General features: G+C 47.5%; 1 protein-coding gene across 1 annotated transcript in view; it reads left to right on the forward strand.

Moving 5' to 3' along the window:
• The window catches only part of LOC139241434 (inter-alpha-trypsin inhibitor heavy chain H6-like), a 59,329-nt gene extending 36,017 nt beyond the window's left edge, over window positions 1-23,312 (forward strand). The window contains exons 11-12 of the mRNA XM_070869995.1: window positions 140-523; window positions 22,199-23,312. Coding sequence (XP_070726096.1) covers window positions 140-523; window positions 22,199-22,440 — 626 coding nt within the window. The 3' untranslated portion in view covers window positions 22,441-23,312. The remainder of the gene's footprint in view (window positions 1-139; window positions 524-22,198) is intronic.
• The last annotated feature ends 539 nt before the right edge of the window (window positions 23,313-23,851 follow it).

Genomic DNA, 23,851 nt, shown 5'->3' on the forward strand with positions numbered 1-23,851 from the left:
GCCAGCCACTTTGTGAGTCAGGCACTTTGGCCTGTAATAAAGCAGAGGCAAGGTTGTACCTTGTTCAGTTAAACAGTACTCAGTTTATACCTTTATTGCATACATAACATTATGTGTCTCGTTCGATCTCTTTCCCCAGGAGTCACAGTCGACGGCCATTTGATGGGAGCCCCGCTCAACCCGGAGCACACGGCGCGGCCCCGCAACTTTTTCGACTGGATCGCGGTGCGGGCAGCGATTCCTGGGCGCGGGGGCTACAGGGTCAACGTCAGCCGGGAGGGCGTGACCCTGGAAGGGGAGCACCGCCTCTCCCTCCCCTGGCAACCCGCCTCCGACACCAGCAAACCGGGGCTGCGGCTCGCGGTGTCCCGTTCGGCCGGCGTGGGCCTCTGGCTCGGCCCGGAGATCCAGTTCCAGGTCCTGCTCCACCGCTACGCCCACCCCTCGCACCTCCAGCTGGACCACCTCGGCTTTTACGTCGTCCGGGGAGACGGGCTTTCTCAGCGGGCTCAAGGGTTGCTAGGTGAGTGGCGGATGGTGCAAGCATTCGATATCCTGTGCTTCATCCGGCTCCCCTCGATTGGATTCACTCCCGGGTATCCGTTATTGTATATAAACCCCCGAACCCCTCGATTATACCCCAGCCTGTAACTCACTCCTGGGTATCTGTTATTGTATATAAACACCCCGAACCCCTCGATTAGATTCCAGCCTGTAACTCACTCCCGGGTATCTGTTATTCTATATATAAACCCCCCCGAACCCCTCGATTAGATTCCAGCCTGTAACTCACTCTCGGGTATCTGTTATTGTAAAGAAACCCCCCGAACCCCTCGATTAGATTCACTCCCGGGTATCCGTTATTGTACATAAACCCCCCGAACCCCTCGATTGGATCCCAGCCTGTAACTCACTCCCGGGTATCTGTTATTCTATATATAAACCCCCGAACCCCTCGATTAGATCCCAGCCTGTAACTCACTCCCGGGTATCTGTTATTGTATATATAAATCCCCCGAACCCCTCGATTAGATTCCAGCCTGTAACTCACTCCCGGGTATCCGTTATTCTATATATAAACCCCCCGAACCCCTCGATTAGATTCCAGCCTGTAACTCACTCCCGGGTATCTGTTATTGTATATAAACCCCCCGAACCCCTCGATTAGATTCCAGCCTGTAACTCACTCCCGGGTATCCGTTATTGTATATAAACCCTCCGAACCCCTCGATTATACCCCAGCCTGTAACTCACTCCCGGGTATCTGTTATTGTATATAAACCCCCCGAACCCCTCGATTAGATTCCAGCCTGTAACTCACTCCGGGGTATCTGTTATTCTATATATAAACCCCCCTGAACCCCTCGATTAGATTCCAGCCTGTAACTCACTCCCGTGTATCTGTTATTCTATATATAAACCCCCCCGAACCCCTCGATTAGATTCCAGCCTGTAACTCACTCCCGGGTATCTGTTATTCTATATATAAACCCCCCGAACCCCTCGATTAGATTCCAGTCTGTAACTCACTCCCGGGTATCTGTTATTCTATATATAAACCCCCCGAACCCCTCGATTAGATTCCAGCCTGTAACTCACTCCCGGGTATCTGTTATTCTATATATAAACCCCCCCGAACCCCTCGATTAGATTCCAGCCTGTAACTCACTCCCGGGTATCTGTTATCCTATATATAAACCCCCCCGAACCCCTCGATTAGATTCCAGCCTGTAACTCACTCCCGGGAATCTGTTATTGTATATAAACCCCCTGAACCCCTCGATTAGGTTCCAGCCTGTAACTCACTCCCGGGTATCTGTTATTGTATATATAAACCCCTCGATTAGATTCCAGTGTGTAACTCACTCCCGGGTATCTGTTATTCTATATATAAACCCCCCGAACCCCTCGATTAGGTTCCAGCCTGTAACTCACTCCCGGGTATCTGTTATTGTATATATAAACCCCCCGAACCACTCGATTAGATTCCAGCCTGTAACTCACTCCTGGGTATCTGTTATTCTATATATAAACCCCCGAACCCCTTGATTAGATCCCAGCCTGTAACTCACTCCCGGGTATCTGTTATTGTATATAAACCACCCGAACCCCTCGATTAGATTCCAGCCTGTAACTCTCTCCCGGGTATCCGTTATTCTATATATAAACCCCCGAACCCCTCGATTAGATTCCAGCCGGTAACTCTCTCCCGGGTATCCGTTATTGTATATAAACCCCCCCGAACCCCTCGATCAGATCCCAGTCTGTAACTCACTCCCGGGTATCTGTTATTCTACATATAAACCCCCCGAACCCCTCGATTAGATTCCAGCCTGTAACTCACTCCCGGGTATCTGTTATTGTATATATAAACCCCCCGAACCACTCGATTAGATTCCAGCCTGTAACTCACTCCTGGGTATCTGTTATTCTATATATAAACCCCCGAACCCCTCGATTAGATCCCAGCCTGTAACTCACTCCCGGGTATCTGTTATTGTATATAAACCCCCCGAACCCCTCGATTAGATTCCAGCCTGTAACTCTCTCCCGGGTATCCGTTATTCTATATATAAACCCCCGAACCCCTCGATTAGATTCCAGCCGGTAACTCTCTCCCGGGTATCCGTTATTGTATATAAACCCCCCCGAACCCCTCGATTAGATCCCAGTCTGTAACTCACTCCCGGGTATCTGTTATTCTACATATAAACCCCCCGAACCCCTCGATTAGATTCCAGCCTGTAACTCACTCCCGGGTATCTGTTATTCTATATATAAACCCCCCCGAACCCCTCGATTAGATTCCAGCCTGTAACTCACTCCCGGGTATCGGTTATTCTATATATAAATCCCCACGAACCCCTCGATTAGATTCCAGCCTGTAACTCACTCCCGGGTATCTGTTATTCTATATATAAACCCCCTGAACCCCTCGATTAGATTACAGCCTGTAACTCACTCCCGGGTATCTGTTATTCTATATATAAACCCCCCGAACCCCTCGATTAGATTCCAGCCTGTAACTCATTCCCGGGTATCTGTTATTCTATATATAAACCCCCCGAACCCCTCGATTAGATCCCAGTCTGTAAGTCACTCCTGGGTATCTGTTATTGTATATAAACCCCCCGAACCCCTCGATTAGATTACAGCCTGTAACTCATTCCCGGGTATCTGTTATTCTATATATAAACCCCCCGAACCCCTCGATTAGATCCCAGTCTGTAACTCACTCCCGGGTATCTGTTATTGTATATAAACCCCCCGAACCCCTCGATTAGATCCCAGCCTGTAACTCACTCCCGTGTATCTGTTATTGAATATAAACCCCCCGAACCCCTCGATTAGATTCCAGCCTGCAACTCACTCCCGGGTATCTGTTATTCTATATATAAACCCCCCGAACCCCTCGATTAGATTCCAGCCTGTAGCTCACGCCCGGGTATCCGTTATTCTATATATAAACCCCCCGAACCCGTCGATTAGATTCCAGCCTGTAACTCACTCCCGGGTCTCTGTTATTCTCTATATAAACCCCCCCCCTAACCCCTCGATTAGATTCCAGCCTGTAACTCACTCCCGGGTATCCGTTATTCTATATATAAACCCCTCCCAAACCCCTCGATTAGATTCCAGCCTGTAACTCACTCCCGGGTATCCGTTATTCTATATATAAACCCCCCCCCAAACCCGTTGATTAGATTCCAGCCTGTAACTCACTCCCGGGTATCTGTTATTCTATATATAAACCCCCCGAACCCCTCGATTAGATTCCAGCCTGTAACTCACTCCCGCGTATCCGTTATTCTATATATAAACCCCCCCCGAACCCCTCGATTAGATTCCAGCCTGTAACTCACTCCCGTGTATCTGTTGTTCTATATATAAACCCCCCGAACCCCTCGATTAGATTCCAGCCTGTAACTCACTCCCGGGTATCCGTTATTCTATATATAAACCCCCCCGAACCCCTCGATTAGATTCCAGCCTGTAACTCACTCCCGGGTATCTGTTATTCTATATATAAACCCCCTGAACCCCTCGATTAGATTACAGCCTGTAACTCACTCCCGGGTATCTGTTATTCTATATATAAACCCCCCGAACCCCTCGATTAGATTCCAGCCTGTAACTCATTCCCGGGTATCTGTTATTCTATATATAAACCCCCCGAACCCCTCGATTAGATTCCAGTGTGTAACTCACTCCCGGGTATCTGTTATTGTATATAAACCCCCCGAACCCCTCGATTAGATTACAGCCTGTAACTCACTCCCGGGTATCTGTTATTGTATATATAAACCCCCCGAACCACTCGATTAGATTCCAGCCTGTAACTCACTCCTGGGTATCTGTTATTCTATATATAAACCCCCGAACCCCACGATTAGATCCCAGCCTGTAACTCACTCCCGGGTATCTGTTATTGAATATAAACCCCCCGAACCCCTCGATTAGATTCCAGCCTGTAACTCTCTCCCGGGTATCCGTTATTCTATATATAAACCCCCGAACCCCTCGATTAGATTCCAGCCTGTAACTCATTCCCGGGTATCTGTTATTCTATATATAAACCCCCCGAACCCCTCGATTAGATCTCAGTCTGTAACTCACTCCCGGGTATCTGTTATTGTATATAAACCCCCCGAACCCCTCGATTAGATTACAGCCTGTAACTCACTCCCGGGTATCTGTTATTCTGTATATAAACCCCCCGAACCCCTCGATTAGATTCCAGCCTGTAACTCATTCCCGGGTATCTGTTATTCTATATATAAACCCCCCGAACCCCTCGATTAGATCCCAGTCTGTAACTCACTCCCGGGTATCTGTTATTGTATATAAACCCCCCGAACCCCTCGATTAGATCCCAGCCTGTAACTCACTCCCGTGTATCTGTTATTGAATATAAACCCCCCAAACCCCTCGATTAGATTCCAGCCTGTAACTCACTCCCGGGTATCTGTTATTCTATATATAAACCCCCCGAACCCCTCGATTAGATTCCAGCCTGTAACTCACGCCCGGGTATCCGTTATTCTATATATAAACCCCCCGAACCCGTCGATTAGATTCCAGCCTGTAACTCACTCCCGGGTATCCGTTATTCTATATATAAACCCCCCGAACCCGTCGATTAGATTCCAGCCTGTAACTCACGCCCGGGTATCTGTTATTCTATATATAAACCCCCCGAACCCCTCGATTAGATTCCAGCCTGTAACTCACGCCCGGGTATCCGTTATTCTATATATAAACCCCCCGAACCCGTCGATTAGATTCCAGCCTGTAACTCACTCCCGGGTATCTGTTATTCTATATATAAACCCCCCCCGAACCCCTCGATTAGATTCCAGCCTGTAACTCACTCCCGGGTATCCGTTATTCTATATATAAACCCCCCCCAAACCCCTCGATTAGATTCCAGCCTGTAACTCACTCCCGCGTATCCGTTATTCTATATATAAACCCCCCCCGAACCCCTCGATTAGATTCCAGCCTGTAACTCACTCCCGTGTATCTGTTGTTCTATATATAAACCCCCCGAACCCCTCGATTAGATTCCAGCCTGTAACTCACTCCCGGGTATCGGTTATTCTATATATAAACCCCCCCGAACCCCTCGATTAGATTCCAGCCTGTAACTCACTCCCGGGTATCTGTTATTCTATATATAAACCCTCTGAACCCCTCGATTAGATTACAGCCTGTAACTCACTCCCGGGTATCTGTTATTCTATATATAAACCCCCCGAACCCCTCGATTAGATCCCAGTCTGTAACTCACTCCCGGGTATCTGTTATTGTATATAAACCCCCCGAACCCCTCGATTAGATTACAGCCTGTAACTCACTCCCGGGTATCTGTTATTTTGTATATAAACCCCCCGAACCCCTCGATTAGATTCCAGCCTGTAACTCATTCCCGGGTATCTGTTATTCTATATATAAACCCCCCGAACCCCTCGATTAGATCCCAGTCTGTAACTCACTCCCGGGTATCTGTTATTGTATATAAACCCCCCCGAACCCCTCGATTAGATCCCAGTCTGTAACTCACTCCCGTGTATCTGTTATTGAATATAAACCCCCCGAACCCCTCGATTAGATTCCAGCCTGTAACTCACTCCCGGGTATCGGTTATTCTATATAAACCCCCCAAACTCCTCGATTAGATTCAAGCCTGTAACTCACTCCTGGGTATCTGTTATTCTATATATAAACCCCCCAAACCTCTCGATTAGATTCCAGCCTGTAACTCATTCCCGGGTATCTGTTATTCTATATATAAACCCCCCGAACCCCTCGATTAGATTCCAGCCTGTAACTCACTCCAGGGTATCTGTTATTCTATATATAAACCCCCGAACCCCTCGATTAGATTCCAGCCTGTAACTCACGCCCGGGTATCCGTTATTCTATATATAAACCCCCCGAACCCGTCGATTAGATTCCAGCCTGTAACTCACTCCCGGGTCTCGGTTATTCTATATATAAACCCCCCCCGAACCCCTCGATTAGATTCCAGCCTGTAACTCACTCCCGGGTATCCGTTATTCTTTATATAAACCCCCCCCAAACCCCTCGATTAGATTCCAGCCTGTAACTCACTCCCGTGTATCTGTTGTTCTATATATAAACCCCCCGAATCCCTCGATTAGATTCCAGCCTGTAACTCACTCCCGGGTATCCGTTATTCTATATATAAACCCCCCCCCAAACCCGTTGATTAGATTCCAGCCTGTAACTCACTCCCGTGTATCTGTTGTTCTATATATAAAGCCCCCGAACCCCTCGATTAGATTCCAGCCTGTAACTCACTCCCGGGTATCCGTTATTCTATATATAAACCCCCTGAACCCCTCGATTAGATTACAGCCTGTAACTCACTCCCGGGTATCTGTTATTCTATATATGAACCCCTCGATTAGATCCCAGTCTGTAACTCACTCACGGGTATCTGTTATTGAATATAAACCCCCCGAACCCCTCGATTAGATTCCAGCCTGTAACTCACTCCCGGGTATCGGTTATTCTATATAAACCCCCCAAACCCCTCGATTAGATTCCAGCCTGTAACTCACTCCCGGGTATCTGTTATTCTATATATAAACCCCCCAAACCCCTCGATTAGATTCCAGCCTGTAACTCACTCCCGGGTATCTGTTATTCTATATATAAACCCCCCGAACCCCTCGATTAGATTCCAGCCTGTAGCTCACGCCCGGGTATCCGTTATTCTATATATAAACCCCCCGAACCCGTCGATTAGATTCCAGCCTGTAACTCACTCCCGGGTATCTGTTATTCTATATATAAACCCCCCCCGAACCCCTCGATTAGATTCCAGCCTGTAACTCACTCCCGGGTATCCGTTATTCTATATATAAACCCCCCCCCAAACCCCTCGATTAGATTCCAGCCTGTAACTCACTCCCGTGTATCTGTTGTTCTATATATAAACCCCCCGAACCCCTCGATTAGATTCCAGCCTGTAACTCACTCCCGGGTATCCGTTATTCTATATATAAACCCCCCCCGAACCCCTCGATTAGATTCCAGCCTGTAAATCTCTCCCGGGTATCTGTTATTCTATATATAAACCCCCCGGAACCCCTCGATTAGATTCCAGCCTGTAACTCACTCCCGGGTATCTGTTATTCTATATATAAACCCCCCCGAACCCCCCGATTAGATTTCAGCCTGTAACTCACTCCCGGGTACCTGTTATTCTATATATAAACCCCCCCGAACCCCTCGATTAGATTGCAGCCCGTAACTCACTCCCGGGTATCTGTTGTTCTATATATAATCCCCCCCGACCCCCTCGATTAGATTCCAGCCCGTAACTCACTCCCGGGTATCTGTTATTCTATATATAAACCCTCCCGAACCCCTCGATTAGATTCCAGCCTGTAACTCAGTGCCGGGTATCTGTTATTCTATATATAAACCCCCGAACCCCTCGATTAGATTCCAGCCTGTAACTCACTCCCGTGTATCCGTTATTCTATATATAAACCACCCGGAACCCCTCGATTAGATTCCAGCCTATAACTCACTCCCGGGTATCTGTTATTCTATATATAAACCCCCCGAACCCCTCGATTAGATTCCAGCCTGTAACTCACTCCCGGGATCTGTTATTCTATATATAAACCCCCCCGAACCCCTCGATTAGATTCCAGCCTGTAACTCAGTGCCGGGTATCTGTTATTCTATATATAAACCCCCGAACCCCTCGATTAGATTCCAGCCTGTAACTCACTCCCGGGTATCCGTTATTCTATATATAAACCCCCGAACCCCTCGATTAGATTCCAGCCTGTAACTCTCTCCCGGGTATCCGTTATTCTATATATAAACCCCCGAACCCCTCGATTAGATTCCAGCCGGTAACTCTCTCCCGGGTATCCGTTATTGTATATAAACCCCCCCGAACCCCTCGATTAGATCCCAGTCTGTAACTCACTCCCGGGTATCTGTTATTCTACATATAAACCCCCCGAACCCCTCGATTAGATTCCAGCCTGTAACTCACTCCCGGGTATCTGTTATTCTATATATAAACCCCCCCGAACCCCTCGATTAGATTCCAGCCTGTAACTCACTCCCGGGTATCGGTTATTCTATATATAAACCCCCACGAACCCCTCGATTAGATTCCAGCCTGTAACTCACTCCCGGGTATCTGTTATTCTATATATAAACCCCCTGAACCCCTCGATTAGATTACAGCCTGTAACTCACTCCCGGGTATCTGTTATTCTATATATAAACCCCCCGAACCCCTCGATTAGATTCCAGCCTGTAACTCACTCCCGGGTATCGGTTATTCTATATATAAACCCCCCGAACCCCTCGATTAGATCCCAGTCTGTAACTCACTCCCGGGTATCTGTTATTGTATATAAACCCCCCGAACCCCTCGATTAGATCCCAGCCTGTAACTCACTCCCGTGTATCTGTTATTGTATATAAACCCCCCGAACCCCTCGATTAGATTCCAGCCTGTAACTCACTCCCGGGTATCTGTTATTCTATATATAAACCCCCCGAACCCCTCGATTAGATTCCAGCCTGTAACTCACGCCCGGGTATCCGTTATTCTATATATAAACCCCCCGAACCCGTCGATTAGATTCCAGCCTGTAACTCACTCCCGGGTCTCTGTTATTCTCTATATAAACCCCCCCCCTAACCCCTCGATTAGATTCCAGCCTGTAACTCACTCCCGGGTATCCGTTATTCTATATATAAACCCCCCCCAAACCCCTCGATTAGATTCCAGCCTGTAACTCACTCCCGGGTATCTGTTATTCTATATATAAACCCCCCCCAAACCCGTTGATTAGATTCCAGCCTGTAACTCACTCCCGTGTATCTGTTGTTCTATATATAAACCCCCCGAACCCCTCGATTAGATTCCAGCCTGTAACTCACTCCCGCGTATCCGTTATTCTATATATAAACCCCCCCCGAACCCCTCGATTAGATTCCAGCCTGTAACTCACTCCCGTGTATCTGTTGTTCTATATATAAACCCCTGAACCCCTCGATTAGATTCCAGCCTGTAACTCACTCCCGGGTATCGGTTATTCTATATATAAACCCCCACGAACCCCTCGATTAGATTCCAGCCTGTAACTCACTCCCGGGTATCTGTTATTCTATATATAAACCCCCTGAACCCCTCGATTAGATTACAGCCTGTAACTCACTCCCGGGTATCTGTTATTCTATATATAAACCCCCCGAACCCCTCGATTAGGTTCCAGCCTGTAACTCACTCCCGGGTATCTGTTATTGTATATATAAACCCCCCGAACCACTCGATTAGATTCCAGCCTGTAACTCACTCCTGGGTATCTGTTATTCTATATATAAACCCCCGAACCCCACGATTAGATCCCAGCCTGTAACTCACTCCCGGGTATCTGTTATTGAATATAAACCCCCCGAACCCCTCGATTAGATTCCAGCCTGTAACTCTCTCCCGGGTATCCGTTATTCTATATATAAACCCCCGAACCCCTCGATTAGATTCCAGCCTGTAACTCATTCCCGGGTATCTGTTATTCTATATATAAACCCCCCGAACCCCTCGATTAGATCTCAGTCTGTAACTCACTCCCGGGTATCTGTTATTGTATATAAACCCCCCGAACCCCTCGATTAGATTACAGCCTGTAACTCACTCCCGGGTATCTGTTATTCTGTATATAAACCCCCCGAACCCCTCGATTAGATTCCAGCCTGTAACTCATTCCCGGGTATCTGTTATTCTATATATAAACCCCCCGAACCCCTCGATTAGATCCCAGCCTGTAACTCACTCCCGGGTATCCGTTATTCTATATATAAACCCCCCGAACCCGTCGATTAGATTCCAGCCTGTAACTCACTCCCGGGTATCTGTTATTCTATATATAAACCCCCCCCGAACCCCTCGATTAGATTCCAGCCTGTAACTCACTCCCGGGTATCCGTTATTCTATATATAAACCCCCCCCAAACCCCTCGATTAGATTCCAGCCTGTAACTCACTCCCGCGTATCCGTTATTCTATATATAAACCCCCCCCGAACCCCTCGATTAGATTCCAGCCTGTAACTCACTCCCGTGTATCTGTTGTTCTATATATAAACCCCCCCGAACCCCTCGATTAGATTCCAGCCTGTAACTCACTCCCGGGTATCTGTTATTCTATATATAAACCCCCCCGAACCCCCCGATTAGATTTCAGCCTGTAACTCACTCCCGGGTACCTGTTATTCTATATATAAACCCCCCCGAACCCCTCGATTAGATTGCAGCCCGTAACTCACTCCCGGGTATCTGTTGTTCTATATATAATCCCCCCCGACCCCCTCGATTAGATTCCAGCCCGTAACTCACTCCCGGGTATCTGTTATTCTATATATAAACCCTCCCGAACCCCTCGATTAGATTCCAGCCTGTAACTCAGTGCCGGGTATCTGTTATTCTATATATAAACCCCCGAACCCCTCGATTAGATTCCAGCCTGTAACTCACTCCCGTGTATCCGTTATTCTATATATAAACCACCCGGAACCCCTCGATTAGATTCCAGCCTATAACTCACTCCCGGGTATCTGTTATTCTATATATAAACCCCCCGAACCCCTCGATTAGATTCCAGCCTGTAACTCACTCCCGGGATCTGTTATTCTATATATAAACCCCCCCGAACCCCTCGATTAGATTCCAGCCTGTAACTCAGTGCCGGGTATCTGTTATTCTATATATAAACCCCCGAACCCCTCGATTAGATTCCAGCCTGTAACTCACTCCCGGGTATCCGTTATTCTATATATAAACCCCCGAACCCCTCGATTAGATTCCAGCCTGTAACTCTCTCCCGGGTATCCATTATTCTATATATAAACCCCCGAACCCCTCGATTAGATTCCAGCCGGTAACTCTCTCCCGGGTATCCGTTATTGTATATAAACCCCCCCGAACCCCTCGATTAGATCCCAGTCTGTAACTCACTCCCGGGTATCTGTTATTCTACATATAAACCCCCCGAACCCCTCGATTAGATTCCAGCCTGTAACTCACTCCCGGGTATCTGTTATTCTATATATAAACCCCCCCGAACCCCTCGATTAGATTCCAGCCTGTAACTCACTCCCGGGTATCGGTTATTCTATATATAAACCCCCACGAACCCCTCGATTAGATTCCAGCCTGTAACTCACTCCCGGGTATCTGTTATTCTATATATAAACCCCCTGAACCCCTCGATTAGATTACAGCCTGTAACTCACTCCCGGGTATCTGTTATTCTATATATAAACCCCCCGAACCCCTCGATTAGATCCCAGTCTGTAAGTCACTCCCGGGTATCTGTTATTGTATATAAACCCCCCGAACCCCTCGATTAGATTACAGCCTGTAACTCATTCCCGGGTATCTGTTATTCTATATATAAACCCCCCGAACCCCTCGATTAGATCCCAGTCTGTAACTCACTCCCGGGTATCTGTTATTCTATATATAAACCCCCTGAACCCCTCGATTAGATCCCAGTCTGTAACTCACTCCCGGGTATCTGTTATTGTATATAAACCCCCCGAACCCCTCGATTAGATTACAGCCTGTAACTCACTCCCGGGTATCTGTTATTCTGTATATAAACCCCCCGAACCCCTCGATTAGATTCCAGCCTGTAACTCATTCCCGGGTATCTGTTATTCTATATATAAACCCCCCGAACCCCTCGATTAGATCCCAGTCTGTAACTCACTCCCGGGTATCTGTTATTGTATATAAACCCCCCCGAACCCCTCGATTAGATTCCAGTGTGTAACTCACTCCCGGGTATCTGTTATTCTATATATAAACCCCCCGAACCCCTCGATTAGGTTCCAGCCTGTAACTCACTCCCGGGTATCTGTTATTGTATATATAAACCTCCCGAACCACTCGATTAGATTCCAGCCTGTAACTCACTCCTGGGTATCTGTTATTCTATATATAAACCCCCGAACCCCACGATTAGATCCCAGCCTGTAACTCACTCCCGGGTATCTGTTATTGAATATAAACCCCCCGAACCCCTCGATTAGATTCCAGCCTGTAACTCTCTCCCGGGTTTCCGTTATTCTATATATAAACCCCTGAACCCCTCGATTAGATTCCAGCCTGTAACTCATTCCCGGGTATCTGTTATTCTATATATAAACCCCCCGAACCCTTCGATTAGATCTCAGTCTGTAACTCACTCCCGGGTATCTGTTATTGTATATAAACCCCCCGAACCCCTCGATTAGATTACAGCCTGTAACTCACTCCCGGGTATCTGTTATTCTGTATATAAACCCCCCGAACCCCTCGATTAGATTCCAGCCTGTAACTCATTCCCGGGTATCTGTTATTCTATATATAAACCCCCCGAACCCCTCGATTAGATCCCAGTCTGTAACTCACTCCCGGGTATCTGTTATTGTATATAAACCCCCCGAACCCCTCGATTAGATCCCAGCCTGTAACTCACTCCCGTGTATCTGTTATTGAATATAAACCCCCCAAACCCCTCGATTAGATTCCAGCCTGTAACTCACTCCCGGGTATCTGTTATTCTATATATAAACCCCCCGAACCCCTCGATTAGATTCCAGCCTGTAACTCACGCCCGGGTATCCGTTATTCTATATATAAACCCCCCGAACCCGTCGATTAGATTCCAGCCTGTAACTCACTCCCGGGTATCCGTTATTCTATATATAAACCCCCCGAACCCGTCGATTAGATTCCAGCCTGTAACTCACGCCCGGGTATCTGTTATTCTATATATAAACCCCCCGAACCCCTCGATTAAATTCCAGCCTGTAACTCACGCCCGGGTATCCGTTATTCTATATATAAACCCCCCGAACCCGTCGATTAGATTCCAGCCTGTAACTCACTCCCGGGTATCTGTTATTCTATATATAAACCCCCCCCGAACCCCTCGATTAGATTCCAGCCTGTAACTCACTCCCGGGTATCCGTTATTCTATATATAAACCCCCCCCAAACCCCTCGATTAGATTCCAGCCTGTAACTCACTCCCGCGTATCCGTTATTCTATATATAAACCCCCCCCGAACCCCTCGATTAGATTCCAGCCTGTAACTCACTCCCGTGTATCTGTTGTTCTATATATAAACCCCCCGAACCCCTCGATTAGATTCCAGCCTGTAACTCACTCCCGGGTATCGGTTATTCTATATATAAACCCCCCCGAACCCCTCGATTAGATTCCAGCCTGTAACTCACTCCCGGGTATCTGTTATTCTATATATAAACCCTCTGAACCCCTCGATTAGATTACAGCCTGTAACTCACTCCCGGGTATCTGTTATTCTATATATAAACCCCCCGAACCCCTCGATTAGATTCCAGCCTGTAACTCATTCCCGGGTATCTGTTATTCTATATATAAACCCCCCGAACCCCTCGATTAGATCCCAGTCTGTAACTCACTCCCGGGTATCTGTTATTGTATATAAACCCCCCGAACCCCTCGATTAGATTACAGCCTGTAACTCACTCCCGGGTATCTGTTATTCTGTATATAAACCCCCCGAACCCCTCGATTAGATTCCAGCCTGTAACTCATTCCCGGGTATCTGTTATTCTATATATAAACCCCCCGAACCCCTCGATTAGATCCCAGTCTGTAACTCACTCCCGGGTATCTGTTATTGTATATAAACCCCCCCGAACCCCTCGATTAGATCCCAGTCTGTAACTCACTCCCGGGTATCTGTTATTCTACATATAAACCCCCCGAACCCCTCGATTAGATTCCAGCCTGTAACTCACTCCCGGGTATCTGTTATTCTATATATAAACCCCCCCGAACCCCTCGATTAGATTCCAGCCTGTAACTCACTCCCGGGTATCGGTTATTCTATATATAAACCCCCCCGAACCCCTCGATTAGATTCCAGCCTGTAACTCACTCCCGGGTATCTGTTATTCTATATTTAAACCCCCTGAACCCCTCGATTAGATTACAGCCTGTAACTCACTCCCGGGTATCTGTTATTCTATATATAAACCCCCCGAACCCCTCGATTAGATTCCAGCCTGTAACTCATTCCCGGGTATCTGTTATTCTATATATAAACCCCCCGAACCCCTCGATTAGATCCCAGTCTGTAACTCACTCCCGGGTATCTGTTATTGTATATAAACCCCCCGAACCCCTCGATTAGATTACAGCCTGTAACTCACTCCCGGGTATCTGTTATTCTGTATATAAACCACCCGAACCCCTCGATTAGATTCCAGCCTGTAACTCATTCCCGGGTATCTGTTATTCTATATATGAACCCCTCGATTAGATCCCAGTCGTAACTCACTCCCGGGTATCTGTTATTGTATATAAACCCCCCGAACCCCTCGATTAGATCCCAGCCTGTAACTCACTCCCGTGTATCTGTTATTGAATATAAACCCCCCGAACCCCTCGATTAGATTCCAGCCTGTAACTCACTCCCGGGTATCGGTTATTCTATATAAACCCCCCAAACTCCTCGATTAGATTCCAGCCTGTAACTCACTCCAGGGTATCTGTTATTCTATATATAAACCCACCAAACCTCTCGATTAGATTCCAGCCTGTAACTCATTCCCGGGTGTCTGTTATTCTATATATAAACCCCCCGAACCCCTCGATTAGATTCCAGCCTGTAACTCACTCCAGGGTATCTGTTATTCTATATATAAACCCCCCCCGAACCCCTCGATTAGATTCCAGCCTGTAACTCACTCCCGGGTATCCGTTATTCTATATATAAACCCCCCCCCAAACCCGTTGATTAGATTCCAGCCTGTAACTCACTCCCGTGTATCTGTTGTTCTATATATAAAGCCCCCGAACCCCTCGATTAGATTCCAGCCTGTAACTCACTCCCGGGTATCCGTTATTCTATATATAAACCCCCTGAACCCCTCGATTAGATTACAGCCTGTAACTCACTCCCGGGTATCTGTTATTCTATATATGAACCCCTCGATTAGATCCCAGTCTGTAACTCACTCCCGGGTATCTGTTATTGAATATAAACCCCCCGAACCCCTCGATTAGATTCCAGCCTGTAACTCACTCCCGGGTATCGGTTATTCTATATAAACCCCCCAAACCCCTCGATTAGATTCCAGCCTGTAACTCACTCCCGGGTATCTGTTATTCTATATATAAACCCCACAAACCCCTCGATTAGATTCCAGCCTGTAACTCACTCCCGGGTATCTGTTATTCTATATATAAACCCCCCGAACCCCTCGATTAGATTCCAGCCTGTAGCTCACGCCCGGGTATCCGTTATTCTATATATAAACCCCCCGAACCCGTCGATTAGATTCCAGCCTGTAACTCACTCCCGGGTATCTGTTATTCTATATATAAACCCCCCCCGAACCCCTCGATTAGATTCCAGCCTGTAACTCACTCCCGGGTATCCGTTATTCTATATATAAACCCCCCCCCAAACCCCTCGATTAGATTCCAGCCTGTAACTCACTCCCGTGTATCTGTTGTTCTATATATAAACCCCCCGAACCCCTCGATTAGATTCCAGCCTGTAACTCACTCCCGGGTATCCGTTATTCTATATATAAACCCCCCCCGAACCCCTCGATTAGATTCCAGCCTGTAAATCTCTCCCGGGTATCTGTTATTCTATATATAAACCCCCCCGAACCCCTCGATTAGATTCCAGCCTGTAACTCACTCCCGGGTATCTGTTATTCTATATATAAACCCCCCCGAACCCCCCGATTAGATTTCAGCCTGTAACTCACTCCCGGGTACCTGTTATTCTATATATAAACCCCCCCGAACCCCTCGATTAGATTGCAGCCCGTAACTCACTCCCGGGTATCTGTTGTTCTATATATAATCCCCCCCGACCCCCTCGATTAGATTCCAGCCCGTAACTCACTCCCGGGTATCTGTTATTCTATATATAAACCCTCCCGAACCCCTCGATTAGATTCCAGCCTGTAACTCAGTGCCGGGTATCTGTTATTCTATATATAAACCCCCGAACCCCTCGATTAGATTCCAGCCTGTAACTCACTCCCGTGTATCCGTTATTCTATATATAAACCACCCGGAACCCCTCGATTAGATTCCAGCCTATAACTCACTCCCGGGTATCTGTTATTCTATATATAAACCCCCCGAACCCCTCGATTAGATTCCAGCCTGTAACTCACTCCCGGGATCTGTTATTCTATATATAAACCCCCCCGAACCCCTCGATTAGATTCCAGCCTGTAACTCAGTGCCGGGTATCTGTTATTCTATATATAAACCCCCGAACCCCTCGATTAGATTCCAGCCTGTAACTCACTCCCGGGTATCCGTTATTCTATATATAAACCCCCCGGAACCCCTCGATTAGATTCCAGCCTGCAACTCACTCCCGGGGTATCCGTTATTCTATATATAAACCCCCCCGAAACCCTCGATTAGATTCCAGCCTGTAACTCAGTGCCGGGTATCTGTTATTCTGTATATAAACCCCCGAACCCCTCGAATAGATTCCAGCCTGTAACTCACTCCCGGGTATCCGTTATTCTATATATAAACCCCCCGAACCCCTCGATTAGATTCCAGCCTATAACTCACTCCCGGGTATCTGTTATTCTATATATAAACCCTCGAACCCCTCGATTAGATTCCAGCCTGTAACTCACTCCCGGGTATCTGTTATTCTATATATAAACCTCCCGAACCCCTCGATTAGATTCCAGCCTGTAACTCACTCCCGGGCAACTGTTATTCTATATCTCAACCCCCACGAACCCCTCGATGAGATTCCAGCCTGTAGCTCACTCCCGGGTAACTGTTATTCTATATATAAACCCCCCGAACCCCTCGTTTAGATTCTAGCCTGTAACTCACTCCCGGGTATCTGTTATTCTATATATAAACCCCCCGAACCCCTCGTTTAGATTCCAGCCTGTAACTCACTCCCGGGTATCTGATATTCTATATATAAACCCCCCGAACCACTCGATTAGATTCCAGCCTGTAACTCACTACCGGGTATCTGTTATTCTATATATAAACCCCCCCCGAACCCCTCGTTTAGATTCCAGCCTGTAACTCACTCCCGGGTATTTGTTATTCTATATATAAACCCCCGAACTCCCCGATTAGATTCCAGCCTGTAACTCACTCCCGGGTATCTGTTATTCTATATATAAACCCCCGAACTCCCCGATTAGATTCCAGCCTGTAACTCACTCCCGGGTATCTGTTATTCTATATATAAACCCCCCGAACCCCTCGTTTAGATTCTAGCCTGTAACTCACTCCCGGGTATCTGTTATTCTATATATAAACCCCCGAACCCCCCGATTAGATTCCAGCCTGTAACTCACTCCCGGGTATCTGATATTCTATATATAAACCCCCCGAACCACTCGATTAGATTCCAGCCTGTAACTCACTCCCGGGTTTCTGTTATTCTATATATAAACCCCCCCCGAACCCCTCGTTTAGATTCCAGCCTGTAACTCACTCCCGGGTATCTGTTATTCTATATATAAACCCCCGAACTCCCCGATTAGATTCCAGCCTGTAACTCACTCCCGGGTATCTGTTATTCTATATATAAACCCCCCGAACCCCTCGATTAGATCCCAGCCTGTAACTCACTCCCGGGTATCTGTTATTCTATATATAAACCCCCCCGAACCCCTCGATTAGATTCCAGCCTGTAACTCACTCCTGGGTATCTGTTATTCTATATATAAACCCCCCCGAACCCCTCGAATAGATTGCAGCCCGTAACTCACTCCCGGGTATCTGTTATTCTATATATAAACCCCCCCGAACCCCTCGATTAGATTCCAGCCTGTAACTCACTCCCGGGTATCTGTTATTCTATATATAAACCCTCCCGAACCACTCGATTAGATTCCAGCCTGTAACTCAGTGCCGGGTATCTGTTATTCTATATATAAACCCCCGAACCCCTCGATTAGATTCCAGCCTGTAACTCACTCCCGGGTATCCGTTATTCTATATATAAACCCCCCGGAACCCCTCGATTAGATTTCAGCCTATAACTCACTCCCGGGTATCTGTTATTCTATATATAAACCCCCCGAACCCCTCGATTAGATTCCAGCCTGTAACTCACTCCCGGGTATCCGTTATTCTATATATAAACCCCCCCGAACCCCTCTATTAGATTCCAGCCTGTAACTCACTCCCGGGTATCTGTTATTCTATATATAAACCCCCCCGGAACCCCTCGATGAGATTCCAGCCTGTAACTCACTCCCGGGTATCTGTTTTTCTATATATAAACCCCCTGAACCCCTCGATTAGATTCCAGCCTGTAACTCACTCCCGGGTATCTGTTATTCTATATATAAACCCCCCGAACCCCCGGATTAGATCCCAGCCTGTAACTCACTCCCGGGTATCTGTTATTCTATATATAAACCCCCCAAACCCCTCGATTAGATTCCAGCCTGTAACTCACTCCCGGGTATCTGTTATTCTATATATAAACCCCCCGAACCCCTCGATTAGATTCCAGCCTGTAACTCACTCCCGGGTATCGGTTATTCTATATATAAACCCCCCGAACCCCTCGATTAGATTCCAGCCTGTAACTCACTCCCGGGTATCTGTTATTCTATATATAAAACCCCCGGAGCCCCTCGATTAGATTCCAGCCTGTAACTCACTCCCGGGTATCTGTTATTCTATATATAAACCCCCCAAACCCCCGGATTAGATCCCAGCCTGTAACTCACTCCCGGGTATCCGTTATTCTATATATAAACCCCCCCAAACCCCCGGATTAGATCCCAGCCTGTAACTCACTCCCGGGTATCTGTTATTCTATATATAAACACCACCGAACCCCTCGATTAGATTCCAGCCTGTAACTCACTCCCGGGTATCTGTTATTCTATATATAAACCCCCCCAAACCCCCGGATTAGATCCCAGCCTGTAACTCACTCCCGGGTATCTGTTATTCTATATATAAACCCCCCGAACCCCCGGATTAGATCCCAGCCTGTAACTCACTCCCGGGTATCGGTTATTCTATATATAAACCCCCCCAAACCCCCGGATTAGATCCCAGCCTGTAACTCACTCCCGGGTATCTGTTATTCTATATATTAACCCCCCAAATCCCCGGATTAGATTCCAGCCTGTAACTCACTCCCGGGTATCTGTTATTCTATATATAAACCCCCCGAACCCCTCGATTAGATTCCAGCCTGTAACTCACTCCCGGGTATCTGTTATTCTATATATAAACCCCCCGAACCTCTCGATTAGATTGCAGCCTGTAACTCACTCCCGGGTTTCTGTTATTCTATATATAAACCCCCCCCGAACCCCTCGTTTAGATTCCAGCCTGTAACTCACTCCCGGGTATCTGTTATTCTATATATAAACCCCCGAACTCCCCGATTAGATTCCAGCCTGTAACTCACTCCCGGGTATCTGTTATTCTATATATAAACCCCCCGAACCCCTCGATTAGATCCCAGCCTGTAACTCACTCCCGGGTATCTGTTATTCTATATATAAACCCCCCCGAACCCCTCGATTAGATTCCAGCCTGTAACTCACTCCTGGGTATCTGTTATTCTATATATAAACCCCCCCGAACCCCTCGAATAGATTGCAGCCCGTAACTCACTCCCGGGTATCTGTTATTCTATATATAAACCCCCCCGAACCCCTCGATTAGATTCCAGCCTGTAACTCACTCCCGGGTATCTGTTATTCTATATATAAACCCTCCCGAACCACTCGATTAGATTCCAGCCTGTAACTCAGTGCCGGGTATCTGTTATTCTATATATAAACCCCCGAACCCCTCGATTAGATTCCAGCCTGTAACTCACTCCCGGGTATCCGTTATTCTATATATAAACCCCCCGGAACCCCTCGATTAGATTCCAGCCTATAACTCACTCCCGGGTATCTGTTATTCTATATATAAACCCCCCGAACCCCTCGATTAGATTCCAGCCTGTAACTCACTCCCGGGTATCCGTTATTCTATATATAAACCCCCCCGAACCCCTCTATTAGATTCCAGCCTGTAACTCACTCCCGGGTATCTGTTATTCTATATATAAACCCCCCCGGAACCCCTCGATGAGATTCCAGCCTGTAACTCACTCCCGGGTATCTGTTTTTCTATATATAAACCCCCTGAACCCCTCGATTAGATTCCAGCCTGTAACTCACTCCCGGGTATCTGTTATTCTATATATAAACCCCCCGAACCCCCGGATTAGATCCCAGCCTGTAACTCACTCCCGGGTATCTGTTATTCTATATATAAACCCCCCAAACCCCTCGATTAGATTCCAGCCTGTAACTCACTCCCGGGTATCTGTTATTCTATATATAAACCCCCCGAACCCCTCGATTAGATTCCAGCCTGTAACTCACTCCCGGGTATCGGTTATTCTATATATAAACCCCCCGAACCCCTCGATTAGATTCCAGCCTGTAACTCACTCCCGGGTATCTGTTATTCTATATATAAAACCCCCGGAGCCCCTCGATTAGATTCCAGCCTGTAACTCACTCCCGGGTATCTGTTATTCTATATATAAACCCCCCAAACCCCCGGATTAGATCCCAGCCTGTAACTCACTCCCGGGTATCCGTTATTCTATATATAAACCCCCCCAAACCCCCGGATTAGATCCCAGCCTGTAACTCACTCCCGGGTATCTGTTATTCTATATATAAACACCACCGAACCCCTCGATTAGATTCCAGCCTGTAACTCACTCCCGGGTATCTGTTATTCTATATATAAACCCCCCCAAACCCCCGGATTAGATCCCAGCCTGTAACTCACTCCCGGCTATCTGTTATTCTATATATAAACCCCCCGAACCCCCGGATTAGATCCCAGCCTGTAACTCACTCCCGGGTATCGGTTATTCTATATATAAACCCCCCCAAACCCCCGGATTAGATCCCAGCCTGTAACTCACTCCCGGGTATCTGTTATTCTATATATTAACCCCCCAAATCCCCGGATTAGATTCCAGCCTGTAACTCACTCCCGGGTATCTGTTATTCTATATATAAACCCCCCGAACCCCTCGATTAGATTCCAGCCTGTAACTCACTCCCGGGTATCTGTTATTCTATATATAAACCCCCCGAACCTCTCGATTAGATTGCAGCCTGTAACTCACTCCCGGGTATCTGTTATTGTATATAAACCCCCCGAACCCCTCGATTAGATCCCAGCCTGTAACTCACTCCCGGGTATCTGTTATTCTAGATATAAACCCCCCGAACCCCTCGATTAGATTCCAGCCTGTAACTCACTCCCGGGTATCTGTTATTCTATATATAAACCCCCCGAACCCCTCGATTAGATTCCAGCCTGTAACTCACTCCCGGGTATCGGTTATTCTATATATAAACCCCCCGAACCCCTCGATTAGATCCCAGCCTGTAACTCACTCCCGGGTATCTGTTATTCTATATATAAACCCCCCCAAACCCCCGGATTAGATCCCAGCCTGTAACTCACTCCCGGGTATCGGTGATTCTATATATAAACCCCCCCGAACCCCCGGATTAGATCCCAGCCTGTAACTCAGTGCCGGGTGCCAGTGGTGTTTTGATGACGATGATGCTTTTGTTTCAGGTCAGTTTCAGCACGCAGATATTGATCTCCGGAGCCGTGGATCCGGCGGACGTGGCCGGGGCCTGGCCGAGCTGAGGCGCGGGGGTCGGACGCTGGAGGTCAGCCTGGCCACCAAGAAGCTGAAGGACTCGCCCCTGCCCGCACACGCGGCCCCGTGCTGGTTGGTGCGTCAGCAGGATGTCGCGCAGCTGATCGGCGGCACCTACGCGGACTACGTCGTGCCTCGGCCTCGACGCGCCTGAGCCCGGGGGACCCCGTCAGCTGCTCGCGCTCCTCGTGTGGCGGGGCTGGGGGAGCGCATCGCGGCGGGACCTTCTTGGCTAAAACTGCTCGTGCGCCACGGCGCCATCCAAAATGGCGTCCATGGAGCGGGTACGTCCGCCGCCGAGTGGCTCGCGTTTTCCGTTTGCGGCTTTTTCCGACGCCATTTTAATCTCGCTGCCGTTTGAGCCAAAATGGCTCCATCGCCAAGCCTGGCCAGACCTCGCGATCGCGTCGAATTTTAGAACATAAGAAATAGGAGCAGGAGTCGACCATTCGGCCCCTCGAGCCTGCTCCGCCATTTAATACGATCATGGCTGATCCGATCATGGACTCAGCTCCACTTCCCTGCCCGCTCCCCATAACCCTTCACTCCCTTATCGCTCAAAAATCTGTCTATCTCCACCTTAAATATATTCAATGACCCAGCCCTCCACAGCTCTCTGGGCAGAGTATTCCACAGATTTACAACCCTCTGAGAGAAGAAATTCCTCCCCATTACAGTATTAAATGGGCCGCCCCTTATTCTAAGACTATGCCCCCTAGTTCTAGTCTCCCCCATCAGTGGAAATATCCTCTCTGCATCCACCTTGTCGAGCCCCCTCATTATCTTATGGTTCGATAAGATCACCTCTCATTCTTCTGAATTCCAATGAGTAGAGGCCCAACCTACTCAACCTTTCCTCATAAGTCAACCCCCTCATCTCCAGAATCAACCTTGTGAACCCTTTCTGAACTGCCTCCAATGCAATCCTTAAATTCAGAGACCAAAACTGTATGCAGTACTCCAGGTCTCACCAATACCCTGTACAGTTGTAGCAGGACTTCTCTGCTTTTATATTCTGTCCCCCTTGCAATAAAGACCAATATTTCATTTGCCTTCCTGATTATTTGCTGTACCTGCATACTAACTTTGTATGTTTCATGCACAAGGACCCCCAGGTCCCTCTGTACTGCAGCACTTTGCAATTTTTCTGCATTTAAATTATAATTTGCTTTTCTACTATTTCTGCCCAAGTGGATAACCTCACATTTTCCCACATTATAATCCATCTGCCAAATTTTTGCCCACTCACTTAGCCTGTCTATATCCCTTTGCAGATTTTTTGTGTCCTCCTCACACATTGCTTTCCCACCCATCGTTGTATCATCAGCAAACTTGGCTACATTACACTCGGTCCCTTCATCCAAATCATTAATATAGATTGTAAATAGTTGAGGCCCCAGCACCAATCCCTGCAGCACCCCACAAGTTATTGTTTGCCAACCGGAAAATGACCCATTTATACCGACAATCTGTTTTCTGTTTGTTAGCCGATCCTCTATCCATGCTAATATATTACCCCCAACCCCATGAGCTTTTATCTTGTGCAGTAACCTTTTCTGTGGCAC

The sequence above is a fragment of the Pristiophorus japonicus genome, unplaced genomic scaffold (genome assembly GCF_044704955.1).
Source record: "Pristiophorus japonicus isolate sPriJap1 unplaced genomic scaffold, sPriJap1.hap1 HAP1_SCAFFOLD_1072, whole genome shotgun sequence".
In the NCBI taxonomy this organism is placed as follows: domain Eukaryota; kingdom Metazoa; phylum Chordata; class Chondrichthyes; family Pristiophoridae; genus Pristiophorus; species Pristiophorus japonicus.